The sequence below is a fragment of the Sorex fumeus genome, unplaced genomic scaffold, assembly GCF_029834395.1.
Source record: "Sorex fumeus unplaced genomic scaffold, SorFum_2.1 ptg000037l, whole genome shotgun sequence".
Lineage (NCBI taxonomy): Eukaryota > Metazoa > Chordata > Mammalia > Eulipotyphla > Soricidae > Sorex > Sorex fumeus.
This window is the reverse complement of record NW_026606094.1, coordinates 28,874,115-28,901,882: the sequence shown is the minus strand read 5'-3', so window position 1 is coordinate 28,901,882 and position 27,768 is coordinate 28,874,115. Positions and strand designations below refer to the sequence as shown.

The 27,768-nt window shown below is 36.7% G+C and overlaps 2 protein-coding genes across 2 annotated transcripts in view; one reads left to right on the top strand and one right to left on the bottom strand.

Moving 5' to 3' along the window:
* CCDC146 (coiled-coil domain containing 146) overlaps positions 1–27,768 on the bottom strand; it is a 124,588-nt gene that overhangs the window by 69,036 nt on the left and 27,784 nt on the right. The window lies entirely within an intron of this gene.
* On the top strand, positions 16,923–23,207 carry FGL2 (fibrinogen like 2). The gene is made up of 2 exons (XM_056118585.1): positions 16,923–17,565; positions 19,464–23,207. The coding sequence occupies exons 1-2, from the start codon at positions 16,956–16,958 to the stop codon at positions 20,168–20,170; spliced, it is 1,317 nt and encodes a 438-aa protein (XP_055974560.1). The 5' UTR covers positions 16,923–16,955; the 3' UTR covers positions 20,171–23,207.

Genomic DNA, 27,768 nt, shown 5'->3' with positions numbered 1-27,768 from the left:
GGAAATAAGAGGGAAGAAGGAGAGGAAAAGAGGCATGAAAAGAAAGAAAAGGAGCAGTCTGCCCTGTCCATTCATTATATGACTACGGTGTGAATGTCTAGCTTTCTATATTTGTTTCCCATTTTTATTTATGGATTTTGAAGATATTTGAGATATGTAATTGAGATTGGGATCCTGCTTTGTTACATTATAAAGATAAACATTACTAAAGGGATTGAGAGTGGCTCCATTTTTATAAAGCTCTTGCACATAGGGTATAGGATTCTGTAGTCTGTTCATCTTTATTTTTTGAAAGAACCAGCTCTTGGTTTCATTGATCTTTCAGATTGTATTTTGGGAATCCAGCTCGTGAATTTCTGCTCTAAGTTTTTTATTTCTTTCATCCTGCCTGGCTTGGGCTTCTTTTGTTGGATCTTAAGCTGTGAAGTCAAATTATTTAAGTGGGCCGTTTCTTCCTTTCTGATAAACACTTGGAGAGCTATAAACTTTCCCCTTAACACTGATTTAGTTGTGTCCCACAAGATTTGGCTGCTTGTGTCCTCATTCTCATTTGTTTCCAGGAATATTTTGATTTCTTCCTTAATTTTCGTTCTAACCCACTGGTTGCTCAGCTTTGAGCTGTTTAATTTCCAGGTGTTTGATTTGGTTTTCCATTTCTGTGTGTGATTAGCTTCTATCTTCAGCGCATTGTGGTTTGAAAAGATAGTTGATACAATTTCTATCTTTTTTATTCTATTGTGGGAAGTTTTGTGTCCCAGCATGTAGTCTGTCTTGGAAAATGTTCCATGTGCTTTAGAGAAGAATGTGTATTCAGTTTTGGGGGGATGAAAAGTCATATATATGTATAAGCCCTCTCTCTTTCATTTCTTCCTTCAGAGTCAGTACTTCCTTACTGACTTTTCGTCTCATTGATCTATCAAGAGGTTACAAGGTGGTGAAGTCTCTGATTACTATTGTGTTGTTACCAATGTCCTTCTTGAAGTCTATTAGCAATTGTTTTAAGTATTTTGCTGGCCCTTCATTGGGTGCATATATATTTAGGAGTATAATTTTTTCCTGATGTGTATATCCCTTGATTATTATAAACTGGCCTTTGCTGTCCCTTCTGATTTTTTTCAACCTGAAATCTATGTTTTCAGATACTACAATGCCATCTGTGGAGTTATTCAGCTGTAGTTATTAGAGCACAAAGCTATATAAGAACATCATCTGAGGTTTTGAATTGAGCATTAAAATTTGAGATTTTGAAAATTGTTTTAAAGCATTGATTCTGAAAAGATAATATAAACATCATTTGGAAACGTTTTTGATGAACTGAAACATTGAAACACTGTTTAGATTTTAAATATTTAGGAATGCTTAAATACTGTTTAGCTATTTCAATAATTTAAATAAATTATTTAAATATTTATGTATGCTTCCAATAAAACATACATCATAGTATGTATGTTTTGTTGGAAAATATGCTAAAAAAATAATGAAGACATTGAAAAATGTGTCAGTCAGCTAATTTTGTGGGGACTGAAAAACAGGAAACATTTTGTCAACTTTAATAAAGGACTTTTCCTTTCCTACAAATATTATATTGTAGCTAATGATCCTTTTGACTATACTTTATGAGCTTTGGCAAAGCAGGGAAATTGTCATTTGTAGGGGAAGTACAGATAGATTCTGAAAAATTTACTCCAGCACTTACTATTTTACTAGAAATTTGAGCCAAATGGGAAATGACTAATTGGTAGAGTCAAATGAGAAACTTATTTCCAGGCAAGTCAAGCACCAGCACTCTTGGGACTCTGCGGGAACTATTGACAAAAATAACTTATTCGAAAACTGCCTCATTTATGACTTCTGGTAAAAGGGAACTTTAGGAAGTTCTGTTAAATCAGGTATCATTCCATCTTTTCCATCACTATATTACCAAATTCTAACTCACATGGAACTCACAAATACTTAGTGAATGAAAGAGCACATGCAAGTGCTTCACAAATAGTCATTCAATAAATAGTTGATTTATTTATACACAATAAAAATTTATTCAATAAATACGTACCAAGTAACAAATACATTGATAGCAAAGATTAATACTTCATTATATACTACTGAAAATAATGCTTAACATTTATTGATTGAGATTTTGCGTTATTTTATTTTATTTTGGCGTTTTTGGGTCACACCCACCGATGCTCAGGGGTTACTCCTGGCTCTGCACTCATTCAGGAATTACTTCTGGCGGTGCTTGGGGGACCATATGGGATGGCGGAGATCGAACCAGGGTAGGTTGTATGCAAGGCAAATGCCCTACCCGTTGTACTCTCACTCTAGCCCCATTATTAGTTTTTTTATATGTAATTTCATTTAATCCTCCCAATAGCCCTATGAGATGGGTTTTACAATTGGAAGTTTTGCAGGGGTGGGCGGTATTTTAGTGGGGTGGGGCCATACCTGGCTGTGAGTAGAGCTTACTTCTGATTCTGTGCTCAGGGCTCACTGTGTGGTACTTGTAATCAACCCAGATGGGTCACAGGCCAGGCAAGAGCCTTACTTGCTGGATTATCTCTCCAGTCCCACACAGCATATGGTCATTAATACTGACCACAATTAATTAACAACAATTAAAAAATAACATATTTGTAACAATTAGGTAAAGGTAAGGTAAAGGCCCTCCCGTTGATCGTCGATTTGCTCAAGCGGGCCCAGTAACGTCTCCTTTGGAGACTTTGTTGTTACTGTGTTTGGCATATCAAATACTCTTGGTAGCTTGCCGGGCTCTCCGAGAGGGGTGGAGGAATCGAACTCGGGTCAGTCATGTTGGCCGCGTGTAAGGCAAACGCTCTACCGCTGTGCTATCACTCCAGCCCTGGAGCTTGTAATAATTAGTTTTTAATAATTAGTTTTTAATTAATAAAAATTATTTGAGCATTGAAATTCAACCATAAAAGAGACAACAATAACATAATAAAATATAAACGTAGATTTCTCTGGTTATAGTATTATGATGGAATCATTGGGAAAAGACAAATAGATATCAAAATGGAATATAAAAATAATTTTATCTATGGTAAAAGAAAATCAAATGTCAAATGTGAAAAACATAAAATCACTTGATATCAAAGGGTTAATAATACAAATTTACAAAAAACAAAATAGCACTGTAGCACTGTCCTCCCGTTGTTCATCAATTTGCTCAAGCAGGCCCAACAACGTCTCCATTGTGAGACTTGTTACTGTGTTTGGCATATCCAATACGTCACTGGTAGCTTGCCAGACTTTGCCGTGTGGGCGAGATACTTTTGGTAGCTTGCTGGGCTCTCTGAGAGGAACAGAGGAATCGAACCTGGGCCGACCAGGTTGGCCATGTGCAAGGCAAACGCCCTACCTGTTGTGCTTTCGATCCAGCAAAGAACAAAATCAATTTAGATAAAATAAACACAATAAAGGAACAAATAAAGGTCATAAAAATGTAAGTCACCAAAACAAACTAAAATAACCAACAAGCGTTTGAAAAGCTGCTTTTCATATATATTGTACACACTCTATGTCAAAATATTTACCTTGCAAATGCTCACAGGGGTTTTGTGTGAGTATATAAAGAGACATATACAAATGTTTACATAGCATTGTTAGCAATAGATAAATATTGGAAACAAACACATTATTCAATGAAAAGAATAATAAATTTCAGTACAACCAAATATTAGAAAATAAATGCAGAGCTATAAGTAGCTCTCACAAATATATAGTGAAAGAAACCAAACACAAAATATGCAGATAGTACAGTTTTATTTATACCAGATTTAAAAAAGGGGAAAATGAAACTATAGTGTTTAGTGATTCATGCTTAGGGATAAAACTATGAAGATCAAGAAAAGGGTTATCATGAGATAGGCCTGAAACTACTACATGAGTTAGGACAAAAAAGAATTCCTGAGAGCTGGCAATGTTTTATTTTTCAACCTTGGTGGTGGTTAAGTACTTAATTTTATATTGTTCTTTTTTTTTTTAATTTTGGAAACCTTAATGCTATATTTCAAAAATTAAAAAGTAGAGTATTCTGATTATTGTAGAGTCACAAATATACACAGAAAAATTATTTTAGATGTTCTAAATATTAACAAAAGGGAACAATAATAGTGATTAGGGCACTTGCCTTGTACAGTCAATCCAGGTTCCATGCCTGGCACCCCATGTGGTACTCCAAGTTCACAAGAAGTGATCTCTTAGTACAGAGCCAGGGGTAATCCCTGAGCACCTCTACTTGTGGCTCCAAAACAAAAGCAAATCAAAGAATATTAAAGTAATACTTTATTTTAAAAAACTTAATTTAAAAATGGACAAAGGGCTCTCTCTGTTCTTGGAGAAGTCCACGTTCTCTCTTGAGTGCATTACTCTCTTTCTCTCTCTCTCTCTCTCTCTCTCTCTCGCTCTCGCTCTCTGACTCTCACTCTCACTCTCTTCCCTTCCACAACTTCAAACCTGCAAAATAAAATCTGTTTTACTTTAAAAAATGGAAAAAGGATCTGAAAACATTTCTTCGAAGAATACAAGAAAGGTCAATAAACATATCCCCACTAGGATGTATTTATATCCTGCTTATACCCATTAAGATGGTTACTATGAAAACAAAACAAATGAAAACCAACTACTGACATGGATAAAGAGAAATTGGAATAGGATGTAAACCAATAGTAAAAATGTTAAAACAAGGCAACCACTGTGGAAGACAATGATTCCTCAAAAAAAAATTAAATATACAATATAAACCGTCAATTTTACCTCTGAATATCAACACGAAGATTTATAAGGATATAATTTAACATGTTTGGATGCCTATGTTCACAGCAGCATCATTCCTGTTAGTGAAAGATGCAAAGATGTATTTCTATATTTTAAATCATTTTTCAAAGAGAACAAGTTATTTCATTTGCAATTACAAATTTTTTTTCTTCATGTTGTCCCAGGGAGCTAGCTCAAAATTCGGGAAGGTATGCCTTGATCCCCAGTCCCAGGAACATCCCTTTTCCTCAGCACCAGCACCTCTGAGTGTGGCCCAAAATGGTGGTGGTGGGGTGGGGGCTGGGGGTGGAGAGCTTTTTGAAAATGTGTTTTAAAAAATTGTTATGTTCCTTCTAGAATGGCGCATCTGGGTAGAGTGGGCACAAGATTAATAAAACATTTTCTAAGAATATGTATACATATATATCCACTCTAGTCAAACCGACCCGAGTTCGATTCCTCCGCCCCTCTCGGAGAGCCTGGCAAGCTACCGAGAGTATTTGATATGCCAAACACAGTAACAACAAAGTCTCCAATGGAGACGTTACTGGGCCCGCTCGAGCAAATCGACGATCAACGGGAGGGCCTTTACCCTTTACCTTAGGGCCTTTACCTAGTCAAACCACACATATAAGAATAAATGTAGAAAGCTGAAGGGAAAGTCTTACAGAGATAGATGGGAAGATAGAAAAACTGAATAATTGTCACGTATAGAAAGACATGTTTTGCACATTAAGAAGGTCTCAATTATTTTGAAAGGTCTGAAGAAACTCGATTGCCTTCTAAAATTCCAGGATCATTGTATTGGGAAAGTTCAGACATGGACAAACTGTGTATTTGGTGGAATTCCCCACCCATCCCATCCCCTACCATAAGCTAGCTACAAAATAGGCTTAGTGTAGAAATCACTATAGAACAGTATTCTGGGAACTGGGAGACCCAAACAAACTTGAATTGGCTTGGACAGGTCACTTAGGTTTTCCTACACCTACTCTTTCCTATCTGTAAAATGAAGGGGCTAGTCTTGGGAACATGTACTATCATTTTCTGGGGCTCTATGATACCATGAAAGATAAAGTAGAAATAACTGTTTAATTTTTAAATTGTCTCAATAAACTCTAAAAGCTATTTTTCCTAAACATTAATATTACATACTGGTATAAATGCATTCCACTTTTCTATGACAAAGTAATTTTTCTATTTGCTGTAAGTAGTGGTTTTTAAAATATGAAAAATCTTAAGAAATCACATTGAATTAAATTATTCCTGACAGAGGTTAAGTTCCACTAGCAAAAGTCCATTAAACGTTTAGAAATTTAGGGTGTTGGCTAAAACAAGTTTGTTTAATTGAGCTGTTGGGAATGCATGTATTCTATAAGTTTATTTGACTTTCTGGATGGACATTTTATAATAACATAACCTTAAGCCATTATTAACATGATTGGCCACAGTCAAATGGTAAAGAAAACATTTATCTTTGCTCCCCTAGTGCTCTGTTATGCCCATGCCCTCTAGACATTTTCTTCCATTCTGGCACATAAAAATCCTAAAAAATTAGCACGCCCTCTAGACATTTTCTTCCATTCTGGCACATAAAAATCCTAAAAAATTAGCTTTACATATGGACTTTATGTCTTGATTTAACAGAAGATTGTGGCTTTGGAGCCACCATGACTCAATCCCACTCCCTTCTTTTTCATCTTCTCTCTCTCTTTCTTTGTCATCCTTGCCCTCCTCTTCCTTTCTCTGGACCCCACACTTCATTCTACTGCACAACATTTTTGTCTGCTATGTCTGGATGGGAATTAGAGGGGAGACATTAAAGTAGATAGACCACATAATAAGCATCAGATGTTGGCTATTTGTGGACCAGAGAGGAAGATCTACTTAAATGTGGATTCTCCAAGTTAGACAAAATTCCTCCTTTGGTGCTTGCCTTAGAAAAGAGAAAAACACCCTGTGTGCAAGCACGCGCGCGCGCGCACACACACACACACACACACACACACACACACCAATCTATATGCCTTTTTTGGCTGGGGGAAATCTTCCCTAGGGTGCTAGTAGGGCTGGGGATATTCCTGAGGCTCCACATATAAAAACATGTGCTCTAAGCCTTTGAGAACTCTTCCCCGCTCAGTCTATGTATTTAATTCCTAAAATGCACTTTCTCATTCTTCACCATTTACAAAGAAGAAACAAATGTTTAGAACAAAACACATTTCCCAAACAAAGTATAAAAAGGAAAACAAAATTAGAAAAAACATTAACTCTAAAGCAAAATGTTTTCATGTATTTACTTCCACTGTGATCGTACTTAGGGTGTTACAACCATATTTTTTATTTTGTGCATGCTGCACAATCTATAAGGTATTTAATTTAGAGATTTATAAATTCACCCACAAAATAAATGTTACACCTAAGAAAGTTACATATGCCATTTATGTAGGATAAATTTTCTTTTGGAACTTCTTAAAAATATTTTATTTAGTCACTATGAATTACTAGTTGTTCATTAGGGGTTTCATGTGTACAATGTTGTGTATAATGTTCCAACACTGATCCCTTCACCAGAGTCCACTTCCCTTCACCAGTGTCCAGTTTCCCTCCCACTCACCATCCTGTCTCTACAACAGGCACTTTTTGCTTTTTTTGGGGAGGGAGGGTCACAACGGCATTGCACAGGGGTTCCTCCTGGCTCTGCACTCAGCAATTACCCCTGGCAGTGCTCAGGGGACTATATGGGATGCTGGGAATGAACCTGGGTTGGCCGCATGCAAGGCAAATGCCCTATCTGCTGTGCTATCGCTCCAGCCCCTACAACAGGCACTTTTTAATAAACTTTTTGACAGTGTGGTTAACAGTACTGTTACTAATAGGGTTTCATGCATAGCACTTTATCATCTTCTGAAGCCCTTTCTCCCCCTGGTTGGTCATTAAAATTTCCTTTCATTCACTTCCTTTACCTTCCTTATAAATTGGAGGTTTTGGTGTGGCAGTAGTTAGGAATGTGATCTGAGAGGCAAAGAAAGGAACTTATTAGAGAAGAGAAAGAGTATGCTCTCTTTTCTCTGCTAAGCGAGTATGTATACAAAACTGAAGTTTTTTTTTTTTTTTTACAGACAGCACACAATCTTTGCTGTCTCATTAGGGGAAAATGTCTCTAAAAATGGCCATTTTAGGGTTAACAAAAGGAGAGTCCAATGCAATGAAATAGTAGGACAAAACTGGGAGGTTTAGTGTGTTGACTGAACTCCACTAAAAAGCCAAAAATAACCCTGTCTCTGCCCAGCGCTAGCTCTATTGTTCTGCAACTTTCCACTCCGTAATGTGAGGAGAAATCAGAAAAATTAAAATATGTCTGGCTTTTCACTCTTTTCACTCCCAGAGCATGATTCAATAAATACAAAATAAAGTTTTCATTGAATAGATGAATTACAAACATTTTGTATTGATACGTAAAGAAGAGGAAAATGTCATAAATAATGGTGGATACTTCAAAATAAGTAAAATAAGGGTGAGCAATCTTATGACTTCTGATAATGATCATAGTGGTTTCTTCTAACCTAGAAAGTTTTCACTGCAAGTAACAGGAAACGATTAAAATCAAGGATAATATCAAATAAGAAGCAGCAAGCAAATTAAACAAATTATTGCAATGCTTATAAATCAAGTTTTAAAAAATGGTGGAGGGAAGTTGACACTGGTGGTAGATCAGTGATGGAACATTGTACACCAAAAATTCAATTATGAATAACTTTGTAACTCATGTTGTTTTAATAAAATTAAATTGGGGCAAATAACTTCCTTAGAACAACTTGGGTGGTGCTAACAATATGTTTCAACTATTAAAATTACACCTTTAAAGACATTTAATAGAATTCCTGTAAATTTCCTTGCTTACAAGCAAGTTCATACGGAGGGTTTTCAAAATGGGTTATAAAGAAAACAAAGAAGGACATTTATTTGTTTTTGTTTTGGGCCACATCTAACCATGCTCAAGGCTAACTCCTGGCTTGTGCTCAGTGATCACTCCTGCAGTGCTTAGATGACCATATGCAGTTCCTGGTGTCAAATCTAGGTAGCCATGAGCAAGGCAAACACCCTATACAATGTGCTACACTAAAGAAGAGCATTTTAAGATAGGCAATCAAGCCCACTCTGTTCTGGAGTGACCGACATCCCAGCTTGGGGTGTATAATTTCTGTTCTCCAACTTTCTGCTCTCTCATCTACATAAAACTACTTTATTTCACACAAAAATTAACTCAAACTGATGCGTTAAGCATGAAATAAAATTAGTCTAATAGTTTACTTTTCCATAATAATCTAATTGCTTAAGATACACACAATACTTATGAATAAACAGAAATGTTAAAATTAATTCCTGGGGCCAGGAAATGGCTCAAAGTGTTGGAGCACAGGTTTTACATGTGGGATATGCAGGAACTTCCTCCTTGTTCCCTGAGCACCACTGGGTAACTGCTCCTGAACACAGTGCTAGCACTGCAAAAAGATTTGTCCCCCAATTCTTTTAGTGGGTGGGCATGCCTAGTGATGTTTAGGAGCTGCTCCTGGTTCTCTGCTCAGGAGTCACTACTGGTGGTACTCAGGAGGTCATATGTGGCTCTGGGGAGCAAGCTGGGGTTGGATGCATGAAGGCAAGTGCCTTGACCCCTGCACTATCTCTCTCATCATGCCCCCTAATTTAAAAAATTAAATCCTAAGCTAAATTTTATTATTCTATTTCATATATAAAATGTAATACTTAATATTATATTAATATAATATTATGTATATACACATAATATATAAATTAATGCTTATATAGGATATACACTGTCTGTCCACTGTCCTCCCATTGTTCATCGATTTGCTCGAGCGGGCCCAGTAACATCTCCATTGTGAGACTTCTTGTGTTTGGCATATTGAATACTCTCCGTAGCTTGCCAGGCTCTCCGAGAGGGGCGGAGGAATCAAACCCGGCTCGGCTGGGCTGGCTGCGCGCAAGGCAAACGCCCTACCACTGCGCTATCACTCCAGCCCGTAGGATATAAAAATGCCAAATAAACAAACACAAACCAAATAATGCCTCTAAGGACTACAAGTGATGGAAAGGGTAAAACTAAATTAACCATCTCAGCTTAGAATGTGTGGACATTTCCATGATTGTAAAACAATGTATTTTGTAACACTACATAGACCTCTTTGCTCATGAATGAGAAGCTCCCAAGTGTACCTTTTAACATTTATTCATAACAGTAGGATAAATAGTTATGAACTTTTGGGGTCATTTGCAAACAGGATGGCAGAAGTTGGAGTTGCTTGTCATGCACTTTCCCAGCTGAGCTTAAAGAAGGCAAAACTGCTATCTTAATTTCAGCTCTTACATGGCAAAGCAAAGAAGTTTTTATTGTTACACTGTTAGTGCCATGTTTTTCACTTTATAGTGTTTTAATTGATGATTTTCCTGTTTAAATTAGACCCTGAGGTTAGTGAGGAAATGCTGCCTAGTGTTCTAAAGTACAAGGAGATTAAGGTTTATTTTACAAAGTAATTACACATTTGTGAAGTGTCCTTACAGGCATGAGTTATAGTTCAGTTGATTATGAATTCCAACTTAGTGAATCAACAATACACTAAATCACATGTTTTTATTGTTTGTTTGATTTTGGGCCACACCCGGCTGTGCTCAGGGTTTATTCCTCGATATGTCCTCAGGGATCACTCCTGACAGGCACAGGGGAATGTCAGGGATTGAACCCAGGTTAGTCATGTGCAAGGCAAGGGCCCTACTGACTGTACTCTCCCTCCAGCCCCCTAAATCAGACATTTTAAAACAAAACACCTTAAAAACAAGTTGATAAAAATTTAACAATGAAAGTTTTTAGAAGCCCACAATACTGTCAAAATTAATAAATAAAAACAAGTTGATAAACTTACTAGTTGACAAAAATATGACCATACACTCCCAGAAACCTAACCCTATTTTCTTCCTAAGATGAAATGTTTAATGTTTGATAATTTAGTGCTTTTAATGACTTCATTGAACATAATCACTATAAATTTAAAAAAAAGAAAGTGATATTGCAGAAAGCCATGATTTGATTTTGTGATCTCTTTATTATGATTTTATTGCTTTTCTTATCTCCAGAAACATAAAAGAAAACCTAAGATCAATCTCCAAAACAAGACTAAGAAGAATTATATTTAGTTTCCTTGACATTTTTTGTAACATTTTCTATCTTTTTAATTAGAGAGATAGTAGAAAAAATAGCAGTTATGCCTGTGAATCTATTGGATCCTCCTTGATCCCTAGCTTGTTATGGGTATAGAGTAAAAGGAAATTTAGTGATAGACACTGTCTGATAAATATTCATATATGGAAAAGAGATTCCAGTTTCATGAAATGCTAACCTGAGCAGCCCTGGATAGCCCACTGAAGACCTGGGCTAGTAGCACCTCAGATGACTATATATTTTGTATTCATATACAATGAAACTTCAAATGTTGCTGTTGATCCAGAAACCAAAATGACTCACATGACAGATTTTCCAGGGAAGGTCTCTACTGGAGGGATTTCTAGCTTGGATTTATTTATCTGTGGTAGGTGAAGGTACTTGCAAGAGAATTCAAATAACCTATGAATTCTAGCTTTTACCAAATCAAGCAGTTCTAAACAATCATAGGGTTGATGAAATAATGGTCTTATTTTTAAAAAGATCATGAAATCTGTAGTGAACAGAGACCGAGACCTCTAAAGAACAGTAAAATAAATATTATTTACTTTTGGGACTTGAAAAAAGTCGTTTGAAAAATGATTTAAAACTTTTTATTTTGCAATGCCAGGGATTGAACCCAGGGCCTTATATGTGAGGTATGCACTCTACAACTGAGCCACATCACCAGCTAATATTTTTTTAATTAGGAAAGCACACACTCCTTAAAGAATCAACAAAGGTCTCTTCATTTACTAAAGCAAAAATTATAAGCACCTTAAATTAATGAATGTGTATTGTGGCTATGTTAAAGAATACGTGCCAGCGGCTGGAGCAATAGCACAGTGGGTAGGGTGTTTGCCTTGCCCTTGGCCAACCTGGGTTCAATTCCCAGCATCTCCCCTGAGCACCGCCCAGGGTAATTCCTGGGTGCAGAGCCAAGAGTAACTTTGTACATCTTCAGGTGTGACCCAAAAGAGCAAATAAATAAAAATAAAGTTAAAAAAAATACGTGCCTGCCTGCCTTGCATGTGAAAGGCCTGGAGGTTCAAAATCCTGACTTGAAAAAAAATGTGTGCCCCAGTGAAAGAACCTACATTGTATAAGATAATCACTGTCATTAAACTTACATCCTTTGGTTCTAATAGAAGTATAAACATTCTCTTATAAAACTATATAAAAGGATTGATCCAGAATGATAGTATATTGGGCAGGGCCCTTGACTTGCACACATTCAACCCTGGTTCGATCCCTGGTACCCCATATGGTCCCCCTTGTCTGCCAGGAGTGATCCCTGAGCACAGAGCCAGGAATGAGTTCTGAGCATTGCCAAGTGTTACCCAAAACCAACCAACTGAACAAAAAATCCCACCAAACACAGAGAAAAACTGTATTAGGGGAAATGCAATTTTACTCCTGGACTCTGATCTATATATAGTAAATGCAGATTCTTTCTTGGATATACTTTGTATAAGAAAAAGAATAAAAAAGATGAATGTCTATTGTGAATATAGATAGGTGAAAGTAATTTTCATATGTGATTTATAGAAGTAAATTCTGCTTTAAAATCCCATTATGTACTGGTGATGAAATTTTTTGTTATTTGAAAAACAAAATTGCAAGTGGCATATCTCAGTTCTGGGTTGGGGGTAGAAGGAAAGATTCTGATACTACCATGAGGATTCAGTAGACTATACTAGTCATCCAAGCAAGCTGGATCTGAGGAAATCCAGAAGAGCTTTTCAGCAGGAGAGAAAAACAGAAGACTGAGATCAGAGAGTGGGAATTCCGGAGGTGTTGAGGAAGAGGTCAGCTTTCCAAGTCTTTGGTAATCTAATGGCCACCTACTTAAAATCCTCTTACCTGTTTCCATATAGTACACTCTTCCTGCTCTTAACTTTCTTCTTTAACTTCTCTTTTGGCTCTAGGCATTTTATATTGATCTCCATATCCATCTTCTCCTCCCACTTCTTGCACCTAATCTTTCCTGATCCAGTATATTTATCATTTAATTGGTACAATGATTTCTCTAAAGTGCTTAACTATTTTATTTCCTTCCAGAAAAAAATGTGAGTGGTTCCCTACTGATCTACCAGACTTTCTACAATATGATGCCAATATATTCTGTCAGTATTACCTCTCTCTCCTCGTGGCAATATAGCATGGGAGAAAAGTCATGAACTTAGGAGTCAAATCAGATTCAAATTCCAACTCTGGCTTTTAAAAAAATCTAATACCACATACAAATTATTTATTGCTTTGAAACTTTTTTTGCTTATCTGAAAATACTATTAGGAATTAAAGAGAAGGTAAGATGTAATGACATAGTATACTTTTGGCATAAAATTCTTTACCCCATAGATTATTATCTCTTTAGATGCACTGAAGTTTCTTCATGGGGTAACCACTTATTGGTCTGTCTTATAGGTTAAGTGACCAATGATTTTTTAAAAATTAAGAACCTAGAAGATCACTTCTAATTTGCACTGGGGACATTAATAAGGTTATTTGCCTTTATTTGGAATTTGTATAAGACTTAAGAGCACAGCAACTAGTTCTCAGAACATATCCCAGTTTTTTAGTTACAACTAGGCTATTGAACCTTGGCTAAGTGGGTGTGCAGGACCCAAGAATCGGCAGCAGTGCTTGGAGAGCCAATCTCTGATTCAAACAGAGGAAACAAAGACCCATTGTAACACTCAGAGGGCTAAACTTTTATTAGATTTAGAAACATTTAAAATGCTTATTTCACTTGAATGTTGAAATGCAGAAAATACAGGATCCTCAGTATCCCTTCCTAAGAAGGAATCAAACTAAACAAACTGGTTGACTAAGCAAATTTAGGTGCTTAGAATAGTGTCTTACATATTGTAGACACTCAGTTAATATAAAATAGACAAAGAAGAGAGTGAGTGAATGAATGAGGACACCATGGCATGTATATTCAAATGCTCAGGGATAGTGTTGAATATAGAGGAGATCCTTATTAATTCTTGATTGACAAAATTTCTGAATGCATACCATAGCCAGTCAAGAGTAATATTATGTCTTTATTTGTGGGTGGACACACCTGACAATGTTCAGGGATTACCCCTGGCTCTGCACTCAGAAACCACTCCTGGAGGTGCTCAAGGAACCATTTGAGATACTGGGGATCAAACCCGGATTGGCTGTGTGCAAAGCAAATGCTTTATTATCCCTTCGGTACCTAAAATTATGTCTTAAATGAAAATCCATTTCTATAACATTTCTAATTCTAAAATATTTTATCAATCACCTACATTACTATCATTTTCTTTTTAAAAGAGATAGTGCAGCAGATAAGGGTTGCACTTGTCTGACCTGGGTTTGGTCCCCAACACTCCCAAGCCAACCAGAAATAATCCCTGAGAATAGAGCATGGAACAAGCCTTGAACACAACCAGGTGTGGTCCAAGCACCAAGAAAAAATATTTTTGGTGTAGTCATTCTTTGATTCCCCCCCTCACAATAGGAATGCATCACTGCTTGAAAGTGGATGAGGAGATTGCTCATCATCCAGGTAAGCTCATCTACCTGCCTCTTCCCAGAGACTCATAAATAAATCTTGAAAGAGATCAACTACTGCAAAAATTTCTCAGACACCTGTTCCCAGCTGAGGACTCAGGGGGCAATCTCTGAGTGAGGTGGGCCAGCTCCCACCCTGACTAAGTCCCTGCAGCCACTCTCACATCCCAGAGAAATTGCCATGCTTCGGGCTGGGCTGACTGGCTGGCCCAATTAAATATTCTGGATTTTTTGGAACAGCATCTCCAATTTCTACAACACTGACATCCCAGTAGTAGCACATCAGATTGGATTGGATATAAGGTAGAAGTCAAACGTTCTCCACTAACAAAAACATTAATGCAGAAAATTTAACTTGCAGCAATAGTTTAGTAAGCCAACAGACAAGCACTAAACAACATCCCCACAGTGATATACAATTTTCAAAAATTTTTCTCCATGGAAATATTTTTTGATCATTCCGTTGGTCATTTAGTAGTGACAAGAAATAGAAAATAAATGATTCTGGGCCTGCTACAGGGGCAGACTTGTGGGGTGATTGGGAAAATGGAGACAGTGGTAGAGGGAAGGTGAGAGTGGAAGTGAGAATGGTGTTGGAATACTGAATGCCTGTAGCAAATCACCATAAACAATTTTGTAAATCATATTGTTTAAATAAAGTTTGGGGAGAGAAAGTGGACAAGGAGAATTAAAATTAGGAAAGAGATGTTTTTAGAGTTAAAATAATGTCTTAAACTTAGCTTGAAAACACTTAATGAAATAAATATAAAACAACTTAATTTCTTTTAAAATTAGAAGTACAGGGAGAAACCTAAGCATGTGGTGTACAGAATATGTTTGACAAATTTATTTGGAAAGAACGTTACTTTTAAATATGAGGGGTTTTTCCCCTTTAGCACTCCACTTAAACTTTTATTAGTGTCATGCCAGTAAAAGAAAGGAACAGCCAAATTTCTCCTTCACAGTTATGGGACCAAAGAATCCATAAAGACAATAATTTAACAAGTCATAGATCAGGATGTCTGAGTATTCAGAAAGAAATATAGCTGGGGGATTGGTGATGTGAGCCAGACACAGCGAATATGGAATGAAGTGGGTGTAAAAGATATCATCTTAAAGAAATAAGTGAAATTGACTACAGAGTATCACAAATAATATGATAAATAATTTTAACAATTCATACTGGTCGTTTTGAAGTTTATCTAGTCCTAGAGTCTTTTTCTTCTTTTCAGTAAGAAACCTTACATGAGAAACCAATATGTGCACCAAATTCAGAAGAGGTGATTTCTCCCAGCTGTCCTATCCTACCCTCTTATCTCTCTTATGAAAAATGTTTGAAAAGTTCTGAGCACTGAAGTGGCTTGGGAAAGGTAGTAATATTTCCAAACAGCATAGAGAGCAGGTGGAGGAACACTCACTGCCCTTCTCGCGTGGACACAGGAAACACAGGAGAAGGGCTGCCAGTGCAAAGCAAAAATCCAGATGCCGAACACAGGAGGAGACTCAGAACCAGGCAGGATCAGATCAACCATTCCCACTTGAGCAGCTATGAAAGACGGTAAGAAAATTGCAAAAGTGGGGGAGGCTGCAGAAGGTGGCTTTTTGAAAGAGAATGCTTTTGTTTTTTTAAACCATGTTTGAGGGACCCGAGCAATAGTACAGCAGGTTCATCCTTATGCATCCCATATGGTCCCCCTGAGTCTGCCAGGTGTGATCTTAGAGTGCAGAGCCAGGGATATCCCCTGAGCACAACCAGGTATGGCCCCCAAACCAAAACCAAACCAAACAAAAAAAAACACTGTGTTTCAATCATTTAGAGGTGTCTGATACACTCTGGTATGGCCAAAGAAATAGAAAGTGATCCTATTTTCAAGAAAACAAAATTAGAAATCTGGGCTTTACTATATTAAAACTACAGTTTTGAAATACTTAAATTTTCACCTAAAGAAAATATGAAGGAAGTATGGGCTTCTCAGTGCCCACTCCCATGAAGGAAAAAGGACCTGTTTTGCAGGGAGTCTGGATAAACAACACATTAACTCTCAATCCTTTAAAACTCTTTTCCCCCCCCGGGGGGAATAAGTATAATTAAATAATCTCCTTTTAGCATAATGATTTGGAAATCCCGGATATTTCCTGTGCTTTCATAAAATAGCAATCCAAGTGAAACAGCCCACCAATGACAAGAAATTCCAGCGGGCGCATATTCATTTGATCCAGAATAAATAGCACTTTGGCAGACCGTGTTTGATGAGGACAAGCTCCTCTTCCTCTGTGTTTCTGAAACTTGTGATGCAAGTGTTCCCGCCCTCTTCTGAAAACACAGAAAGCCTGACTCAGGCAGACAGCTGCCAGCCTTAACAGCGCTCCAGCGCTCTGCACTTCCCCGCCGGGGCGAGAGCCACCCACCGCAAAGATGAAGCTGGCAATCTGGTGCTGGCTGAGCTCCGCTGTCTTTGCCGCCTATGGTTACTTAGTTGTGGCAAACAAGGAAACGAAGAACATGCAAGATGAACCGGCCAAGGACGCCTGCCCGGTGAGAGTAGAGAGCAGGGGGAAATGCGGGGAGGGAGGTGAGTGCAGCTATCAGGTGAACCTGCCTCCGCTGACTCTTCAGCTCCCAGGGCCGCTGGGCAGGATGGAAGAGGTGTTGAAAGAAGTTGAGAACCTCAAGGAAATGGTCAACAGCCTGAAGAAATGCTGCCAAGACTGCAAGCTGCAGGCGGATGACAACCAAGAGCCCAGCAAACAGGGATTGCTGTTACCCAAGGCCCCGGTCACAGCTGGTGACAACAGGGTTGGGGAATTAGAGAACCAGGTCAACAAGCTGTCCTCTGACCTCAGGAACGCAAAGGAAGAGATCCACTCGCTTCAAGGTCGCCTGGAGAAGCTGAATCTCGTGAATATGAACAACGTAGAAAATTATGTTGATAGCAAAGTGGCAAATCTGACCTTTGCAGTCAATAGTTTGAATGGCAAATGTTCCTCTAATTGTTCCAATCAAGAACAAATACAATCTCGTCCAGGTATGTTTTCTGGTTATTATTTATGAATGTTGTACAGCTAGAAAGTATTTAGAAGCATTAGCTACAGCAAATAAGTTGCATGCCTGGTGGAATAAATTATGACTTTTCTTCTTCAAAATAATACAGGGGGAAAATTCCCCACTTTAGTTAATGTGAACGCAGAAATGATTTAATTACAAAAAATCCTAATTAGCTCTATGTCCATTAGAAGATTCTTTCAGAGGTCTTATATGCTATTGCTAGAGTTGGACACAAACAGAAGTAGAGACTGAAAAATCTAAATGTTTTAGTACCCTTAACTCTTCTATGTCTTCACTGAGGTTTGAAAACAATAGACAGGCAGTGTTTGACATTGCATGCTGTTCATAGGAAATCCAATTCTTCATATTCACTTTACTGCTCCCTTTCACATGGAAAACATGATCTTTGAGAGATTTTAGTTCATAGTCCCAAATGTCTAGTGAAAAATGGGAGAACTTAGAAATGGAATAAAAGCAGCAATATGGTTTCACATGGTTTTTAGTTTGAGACCTGTCACACTGTCACTGTCCCCCCATTGTTCATTGATTTGCTTGAGTGGGCCCAGTAACGTCTACATTGTGAGACTTGTTGTTACTGTGCTTGGCATATTGAATACGTCACAGGTAGCTTGCCAGGCTCTCGGTAGCTTGCCGGGCTCTCCGAGAGGGGCGGATGAATCGAACTCAGCTTGTCGGGCTGGCTGCATGCAAGGCAAATGCCCTACTGCTGTGCTATCGCTCCAGCCCTGTTTGAGATCTAGTAGTACAAATGTGTTTTAAGGGGAGCACTTTGACATGCACCAAGAGAAGTAAGACATTGTTATATATATACATATATATACATGTATCATAGCACTTATCCTCACAATCCCAACTAATCTGATTAACTAAGAAAAGTATATTAAGACAACAAACTTGAACTTCCTACACTGCTCTTGTGGTCCTGCTTCTCCCGAATCCTGACTTTCCACCTGAAAGTGGATCCTGAGTTCTTCAGGTCACTGATGCTTACCTCAGCTTCCTATGACTCTAAAGCTGGAAGGACAGGTGACTGGACAGGGATCACACTCACTTTAAAAAGCACCTTACGGAGCTGGAGCAATAGCACAACTGGTAGGGTGTTTGCCTTGCATGCGACCGACCTCGGTTTGATTCCCAGCATCCCATATGGTCCCCTGAGCACAGCCAGGAGTAATTCTTGAGTGCAGAGCCCGGAGTAACCCCTGTGCATCGCTGGGTGTGACCCAAAAAGAAAAAAAGCACCTCACGCATGCTCTATAGGCTCTATCTATCACTCTATATTCAGTGAAAATAGGTAGACTTTCAAAGACCACTATTGCTAATATAGGATCTGTATTTGAGTCCTAGAAATCATGTTCATTGATTACTACTTATCCTGGACCTATAGTTCCTATTTAGAAATAAAACATTGAAAATTACTAAAACCATACTTTATTCTTATTTTACTATTGCTTGTTGTGTATGGTGTCAATACTATGACAACCAAAGTGTGTTCAAGAGCCTCATCTGCCTTATAATACTATATGCTTCCTCTGAGAGCTTAATACATGTTCTAAAAACAGATTCCAGTAAAGTTAGCAGAGCAAGATCTCTTGGTAGTACCCATTGATTGAATTATCAACTACTTTTTGAAAAAATTGGGAGGCCACAACCAACAGTGTTAGGGCTTACTCCTGGTTCTGCATTCGGGGGTGGGTAGTGGGGATCTAACTCAGGTTTGCTGTCTGCAAGGCAAGAATCTTATTCACTGTACTTTCTCTTTGGCCTCTCAAATTGCTTTTGTACACATAAAGAATTTTTTTGGATGTGCGGTTTTAACTAACAAAATCCAATGCCTTTCTTTTCCTTTCCCTTCAGTTCAACATCTAATATATAAAGATTGCTCCGAGTACTACACAATAGGCAAAAGAATTAGTGAGACCTACAGAGTTACACCAGATCCCAGATACAGTAGCTTCGACGTTTACTGTGACATGGAGACCATGGGGGGAGGCTGGACAGTGCTGCAGGCACGTCTTGATGGAAGCACCAACTTCACCAGAACATGGCAAGACTATAAAACAGGCTTTGGAAACCTCCAAAGAGAATTTTGGCTGGGGAATGAAAAAATTCATCTTCTGACCAAGAGTAAGGAAATGATCCTAAGAGTGGAACTTGAAGACTTTAATGATGTCAAACTCTATGCCTTGTATGACCACTTTTATGTGGCCAATGAGTTTCTCAAATATCGTTTACACATTGGCAATTACAATGGTACAGCTGGTGATGCCTTACATTTCAGTAAACACTACAACCACGACTTGAAGTTTTTCACAACCCCAGACAGAGATAATGATCGTTATCCCTCTGGGAACTGTGGACTCTACTACAGTTCAGGCTGGTGGTTTGATGCATGTCTTTCTGCAAACTTAAATGGCAAATATTACCACCAAAAATACAGAGGTGTACGTGACGGAATTTTCTGGGGCACCTGGCCTGGTATGAGTGAGACACAGCCTAATGATTATAAGTCCTCCTTCAAAAAGACCAAAATGATGATTAGACCCAAACACTTTAAGCCTTAAGTAACTATGCTCATTTCCCTGGGCATTAAAGATCTAAATAGGGCAATTATTCATTCTTTTAGAACTTTGGAATATGTTTCATACTCCTTTCTCTATGTCTAAAAGTTTACTTTGAACAATGAAATCTTATGCTACACAGGATTAGAAAAAAAAATTCTAAAAAATTCACAATTTCAAGTGATCTTTTGTGTCATATGCTGTTATCCAAACGAATAACTGTAAGCCATTGGGAATATTGAGAATTATATAGTAGATTAATAATTCTCTCCATTTCTATTAATTGAAGTTTTTTTTATTACTTTCAGTGGTATTTGTCTTGAAATACCCTATTCCTCATTCTGAGATAAACTTACTCTGTTAATGGTCGTTACTTTGGATCAGGAAGATCAAACAGTGTTTTAGTTCATAGACAAAGTAAAATGTAGAAATAAAACCTGTCCACCTACTTATGGCAAATAAAAATAATTTGTTCAAATATTTTCAAATGTGTAGCATAATGTCACTCCTAAAAGTATTCAAAACATTCATTTAACCTTAAAGCACATACTTTTATTTCATTATATATTTTCTGATTAAAAACTGTATCACAAAAAAATTAACTTCCTCTGCTCTGTAGGCACAAAATTTTAAATTTAAAATTGCTCACCACTGTGCTGGACTGCCAGGAGGCTTTCTTTAGAAGTGGTAGTTCTGGTTAGAGAACGAAACATTTATTTATGGGCTTTGATACTTTGATAGTCAATTTTATATTTAAAATAATAATGTCATTATGTAATTAACTTCATAAAATGCCAACTTTTATAGGACAAATATAAACAAATAGATATTTATAAAAATACAAATTTTGAAATCTATGGCAGAGTTTAAATGTTATATTTTTTAACATTAATTAGTATATTGCATATCTTACTATTAGAAGATTCAAATATAGGTGTTTATTATTTTTTTACCAAAGTATTTTGAATTTTAATATCAGAAATAAATACTATAGTTCCAATTATATTAAAATAATAAAATAATCTAAATGTACATTAATTTTAATATAATTAAATTTCATCATTGTGAAAAAGTTCATTTCAGAGAGAACATCAGTATTCTGCAGCACATATTTGAAACTACTCAAGAATAAAATTTGAAATAACATTCCATTTGTATACAGAAATACATTCAATTTTTAATTTCAAGCTTCTAATACAATAATCAGGTTTTCAAAATGAATTCACAAAAGATACATCTTTACCTATTAACTGAAAATGATTTAGGAAAATAGTTGCTTTAGGCACTATTAATATTTTTCAAATATTATATTTATAAACATTTCTAATAAAAAAGAAGAAAAATGGTGGCTAGGGAGATGACTCAGATGGCATGCTCTGCATGGGGGAGGTCTAGGTTCAATATCAGACAAAATCTAAAAAAATCTAGCGGGCCAGCTAATCCTACCAGCTGTAGTCCTCAAAACAGAAACAAAAGAAAAATAGTATAGTTTCAGGAGAACTTGATGGGAATTAAGTTATTATGAATGTTTTTACAGTACTAAAGCAAGAAAAATACAGATAGAGTTAGATGAAGAACAAAACAAAATATCACTGCAAATTTTTAGGGTGAGTATTTGAAGAATACCAATTGTTAGTGTAATTGATTAACTCTTTTGTTTGTAAAAGATTTAAGATATTTTCCATCATTAAATATATTTCAGATAAGCATATTTGTATACTTTGTGTAATTAACATATGCACAAGTTTAGGTAAATTTCTGTGGTTACAAATAGACTAATCAAAAAATATTATTGTAAAGCAAAAGAACTCAAAGAGAGTGTTCACTGATTTCATGGGAACTAAGTATTGTTTCAGGAGAACTGGTATATAATTCATGAATCCATGTAGATACTCAAAAACTTGTTCTACTGTCCACTTTTTCAAAGGATCAAATTTCATTTTCACATTATACTTTTATAGTACTTTACCAAAAAAATTGTGTAATATAAAAATTTCCTTTTTGAAATCATCTGTCGCTTATAAAATATGTCTTACACTTTGATAAATGAAATGTAATGATAAAAATAGATTATATGTGAGTTTTTCACCATAACAAAACTGTTCATATCCATGGACTGAATGTTAACAAATATATTACTTTACTTTAATGTCTTATTTTTGTTTCATTTGAATATCTAATGTTTTTTATCTTGTTCATGGCTATTTCTGATTTTAGCATTCTGAAAATAATATTGGGTCTTTAGAATCTCCAAGTGACATTGATTCTCTACTAGAAAAAACAGTCAATTTTTTTGATAAGTAGTAATGTTTCAAGAGAATTAATGACACATTCATTTAATAAAGGAAGAGCTTTAGCCCACACCCACCATCTTGCCAGCAGAGAAACATCCCAGCTCCACAACTAATCTTAAAAAAACATGTTCCTGTATCTTTCCAGAATTGTCTGGGCTGAAAATTATTGTGTCTTCTGGGTATGGGAACAGGCAGAGTTCCCTTTCTGCCTGAAGGGACAGCAGCCTGAAGCCACACCAGACACACAGAAACAAGCCCAGTTCCACAATGGAATCACATCAATCTGTTGAGCAACCAACCTGTTCCAGCTCCATAGCACGTGGACCATGCAGCCGCATATACGGCTGCATAACTGCATAACACCGCCAATTTCATATTACTGTTAGCCCAATAGCAACAAATCCAATGGGAAAATAGAGTAGAATAGCAAAAAAATCACAACAAATCCGATGGGAAAATAGAGTAGAATAGCACCAAGTTCAATGAGTGAAGCCTATAATACAGAAGGCTCAAGTAACACCAAACAGTCCAGTAAGTTCACAGACAATGACCTTAGTAACACCATTGTGAGTTAAAACAACTATCACAAATTAACACTTATTAATCTAAGTTTTGGTAATTACATTTGCCTTTGTGTTGCAAGAAACAATATGAAATAAAATTGTTTGTCCCTTTTAAGGGGCAGTCTGGGGTGGCAGGTGGAAAACTGGGGACATTGATCTAGAAAAGGTGTGACTGGTGCTGAAAAATTTAATGCCTGAAACAACTGTATTATGTTCAAACAATTGGTAAGACATGGTATTAAATAAAATTTTTATTTAAAAAGAAAGATTAAATATATAATACCTAACAATATCCTAGTACCAAAATTTCTGGTTCTTATTTTTGAATGTTCACTCAAGAAACGTTTTTAGGGCCTGGAGTGGTAATACAGCAGGTAGGGCATTTGCCTTGCATTCAGGTGACCTGGGTTTGATCCCCAGAAGCTCATATGTCCCCTGAACCCATCAAGAGTGATCCCTGAGCTCAGAGCCAGAAGTAGACACTGAGCACCTCTAGATGTGCTCAAAGAACATAACAAAAAAAAAATCAAAGTTTTAAAAGGTAAATGTGATGGGTAATATGATCATGATAAGCTCTTATTTAGATTCTTATTTTTTCCTAAATAGTTCATATATTTAAGCCTCAATGACTCTTCAATGTAGAAACAAATATTGTTTGTAATATAATACTTATATACTTACTCTGATGAAAATGTATAATGTTTAATTAATCTCTACAATATTCTTTAGTTTTTGGAAGACCTTAATGAGTGAGTATTTTATTAACAGGAAGACACATTGAATATATAGAAACACTATTATCTTAGTTTCATATAGAATAGCACTGGTATGTTTGAAATTCAAAGATTTCAGTTTCAGTTTGTAGCATTCAGTTTCATCTCTTCTTTCGCCATCATAGTGTTGCTACTCTGGTTCAGTCTTCAACACCTTTGGATGGTGCAAACACTTCCTGTGACTCCAATCTATTCCAATCTAGAATCACTACTCCAATCTCCAATAACTCCAGAGGAACTGCTCAAAAGCACAATCAATTCTAATCTTGTTTGTCAAATAGTCCTGCTTAAAAACTTTCAAGAATTTTAAAAAATCTGGCAAGTAAGGCATGCACTAATTTTTGTCAACCCTTTCAAGAGTCGTTTTTTTGTCACTTCCTTCTCCCCTACCATACTGAATACCGTGGTATTTTTTTTCTATTTCGAAGAAACCATGTTCTCATACTTTGATTACGTTACATGCACTGATCTCTTAGTGTAGGTAGAATGCCATCCACACTCCCTGCTGGGCTTTGTTTCATCACCAATGATTAATAGCAAGGACTCAAGAACCAGATTCAGTAGATTTGAATTTCAGCTCTACTGTTTGTGTGTAATTGTGAAAATGTTACTAATATCACTGTCCTTTGGTTCCTTCTCTTATAAAGTAATGATAACAACAGGATTTACCTGATAGAATTATTGGGAGGGTTAACTAAACACATGCACTTAGAACATACATATAGTTAGGAATCTGAAGTCTTTCCTCTTTGGTTCTTTACTGTCCCTTACATTCTTTATAATACATTAGATTATTCAACAGCTATATAGAATCTCTCCTAAAGTAGGAAATACTGCCTGGGTAGCAGTAGAATTTCTGTGGTTAGGGGACAGTTGTACCCTCTTGGTGAAATTCCAGGGCACTTTTTGTTTGTTCACTTTAAGTAGTGCATCTTTTGAATGGCGTATGCCTGGAGAGGTTGGACTGTTTTCAGGAAACATGCAGTACATACAGAAAAATAAATATGAATGAGGTCAAGGACCAAAAACCTTTCTCTTTTTGTAATGGTGTACTGCCTAGACTGCCTAGCACTTTGTACAACAACCTGCATATGGAAACAACTCACATGTCTAATGATAACTGGATGGATAAAGAATTGATGTCAAACACACATGTTAAATGCTACACCGTGTCAGAACTGGAGAGTATCATTAAGTGAAATAAATCAGAGGGAGGAAAAAAACCATATGATCTCACTCAGCTGTGCTATAGATAGAAAGTAATAGAATAGACCATACTGTATGATTACAAACCTTTGTCTTAGATTACAAAACTGACACTACCAAGTATATGGGGGGAAAGGAGAGGAGAATGACGAGAACTAGAGATTTCATCTATAGGTGTCACCTAGAGGTGCCTATAGAAATAGTGCTGGAAGATCTTGGCAATTCTAATGGTGATGAGGTGCAATAACTTTATACATCATAAACATTAAGACTGCTGTAATCATGTTACCTAACTGTAACAGAAAAAAGCATTATTTAAAAGCTTACTGCCTAAGCTTAAGGAATCATTATAGTCATTCTGATCATTAGGGTCCTAAGTTTTCTATTAATTTTGGAATCATAAGTGATGTTTTTATTTATTTGCTGGAAGATTTATTTATTTTTAAAATTTTACTGAATTACCATGAGATAGTTACAAGCTTTCATGTTTGGGTTACAATCACACAATGATCAAACACCAGTCCCTCCACCAGTGCACATTCCTCACCACCAATATCCCCGGTATACCCCACATACCCCCCTTCTCACTCTCCCCCTACCTCTATGGCAGACAGTATACTCCATATTCTCTCTCTCTCTACTTTTGGGCATTACGATTTGCAATACAGACACTGAGAGGTTATCATTTTTGGTTCTTTATCTACTTTCAGCACACATCTCCCATCCCAACCAGTTCCTCAAGCCATCATTTTCTTAGTGATCCCTTTATCCAAAAATTATGCAAGTTATAGATAAGTTATACTTCTAATAAGTCTCAATTTTTTTTTTTTGCTTTTTGGGTCACAGCTGGAGATGCACAGGAGTTACTCCTGGCTCATGCACTCAGGAATTACTCCTGGCGGTGCCTGGGGGATCATATGGGGTGCTGGGAATCGAACCCGGGTCGACTGCGTGCAAGGCAAACGCCCTACCCGCTGTGCTATCACTCCCCCCCCCTAACTTTCAATGTTTTAACTTTGGAATTGCCATAAATTAACCTGACTAGTAATTTTTATTTAATGTTAGGTCCAACTGCAGGTAGAAATTATGCCTTCTGCTAATGTGTAGGTTTCCCTTGTAGTAAATGCATGTAAACATATATGCAACATGTGTATATATAGGATACCTACATAAGCTTGTATAGGCTGTTTGTAACACATATGCTAAAATACACAAGAAAACCTGCTCATCAATATAAAAGCTATACAACTCTTACACCAAACCAAACTTAATATAACAAGAATCATCATGAGCCACTAGCTATAGCACAGCGGGTAGGGCGTTTGCCTTGCAAGCGTCCAACATGGGCCAACCTGAGTTCGATTCCTCCGCCCCTCTTAGAGAGCCCGGCAAGCTACAGAGAGCATTTTGCCCGCAGGGCAAAGCCTAGCAAGCTACCTGTAACATATTTGATATGCCAAAACACAGTAACAAGTCTCACGATGGAGACGTTGCTGGGCCCGCTGGAGCAAATTGATGAACAACAGGAGGACAGTGACAGTGACAGAATTTATATTTAGTTTCTGGATCCACCAAGCTGTTTTCAGTGCTTGTTCCTGGATCAATCAATGATCAGGGATCACTCCTGGTGTGCTTTGAAAGATCATATGGGGTGCTGTGGATCAAACCGGAGTGAAGTGCATATAAAGTAAGTGCCCATCTAGTTCTTCCATTTCTTCAACCCTAGCTAGCTTATTTTAAGCAGTGCAATATTACCATAAAATTGAATGGTTATTTTTCAAAATCCCTATAACAAATTCCATGATATTCGTGCTGTTGTCTTTCCTGACTAATCCTTCTTTACTGCCTCTTCTCTTCCATCAGACCCACATAGCTTGGATCTTTTTACTTTGCTCTTCTCTTCCTTTTCTGTCAAGTCAACTTTCTACTGTTCATATTTAATTGCTCCATGCCCAAATTTAACTCTGCTTCCAAACCTCTGCTGATCTAAGTACAAAGGTAGATCAAAATCAAAACCACAAGCGAACATGATCAGCATTCTCTTCACCATCACTTAATGTCTTTCTCTCTCAAAAAAACCCCACCCTGTATTATTTTATTAGTCATTTACAGAAGAAAAGCTATGCTATCCCTTTAAAAAATATTAGTTTTATGAAACAAAAAAAAATTGAATCTAAAAATAAAATCTTTTTCACTCTGGTGGATGGTATGCTCTCAGAACATTGTATCCCTGAAACCATACCAGTAATAGCATTGTAAATAACAGTGCTTAAAATAAAATAAAATATTTTTCTTAATTCCTTAAAATAACATTGTATTTATTGTTATTTTAATCCAATAAATATAATTTGCCTTTTTACATTAAAGTATTTTGAAACAAAATTTTCCCAGTAATAACGTTTCCACTCTCAAAATACAAGTTTAATCTCTAGCACTTAGAATGATTTCAGTCACTAAGGACAATATTTAAGATAAATTCCTTCTCTTTTATAAAATATCTCACACAGCAGTTCAACAATCACATGGGAGCTGTGTATTTAATCAATTCAGTTTTTACTTTTTAAAAATTGTCACTATTCTACATGAAGAAAATTGTTTGTGCTTATGAAACCACAAAACTATTTGTTTACATTTATTTTCCATTCAGTAACACATTATTTATTTTTCCATTAAACTTAATATGTTAATTTTTTTCAGAGACTCTTACTTCTAAATACTAACAATGATAAGTAACTGTCTCTGGCTAAGTGCTGACCACTTTCTTA

Excerpts from the sequence above, each read along its gene's own strand:
- FGL2 (XM_056118585.1), top strand. The coding sequence starts at position 16,956 with ATGAAGCTGGCAATCTGGTGCTGGCTGAGCTCCGCTGTCTTTGCCGCC. Across the intron at positions 17,566-19,463 it reads ACAAATACAATCTCGTCCAG|TTCAACATCTAATATATAAA; the intron begins GTATGTTTTCTG and ends CTTTCCCTTCAG.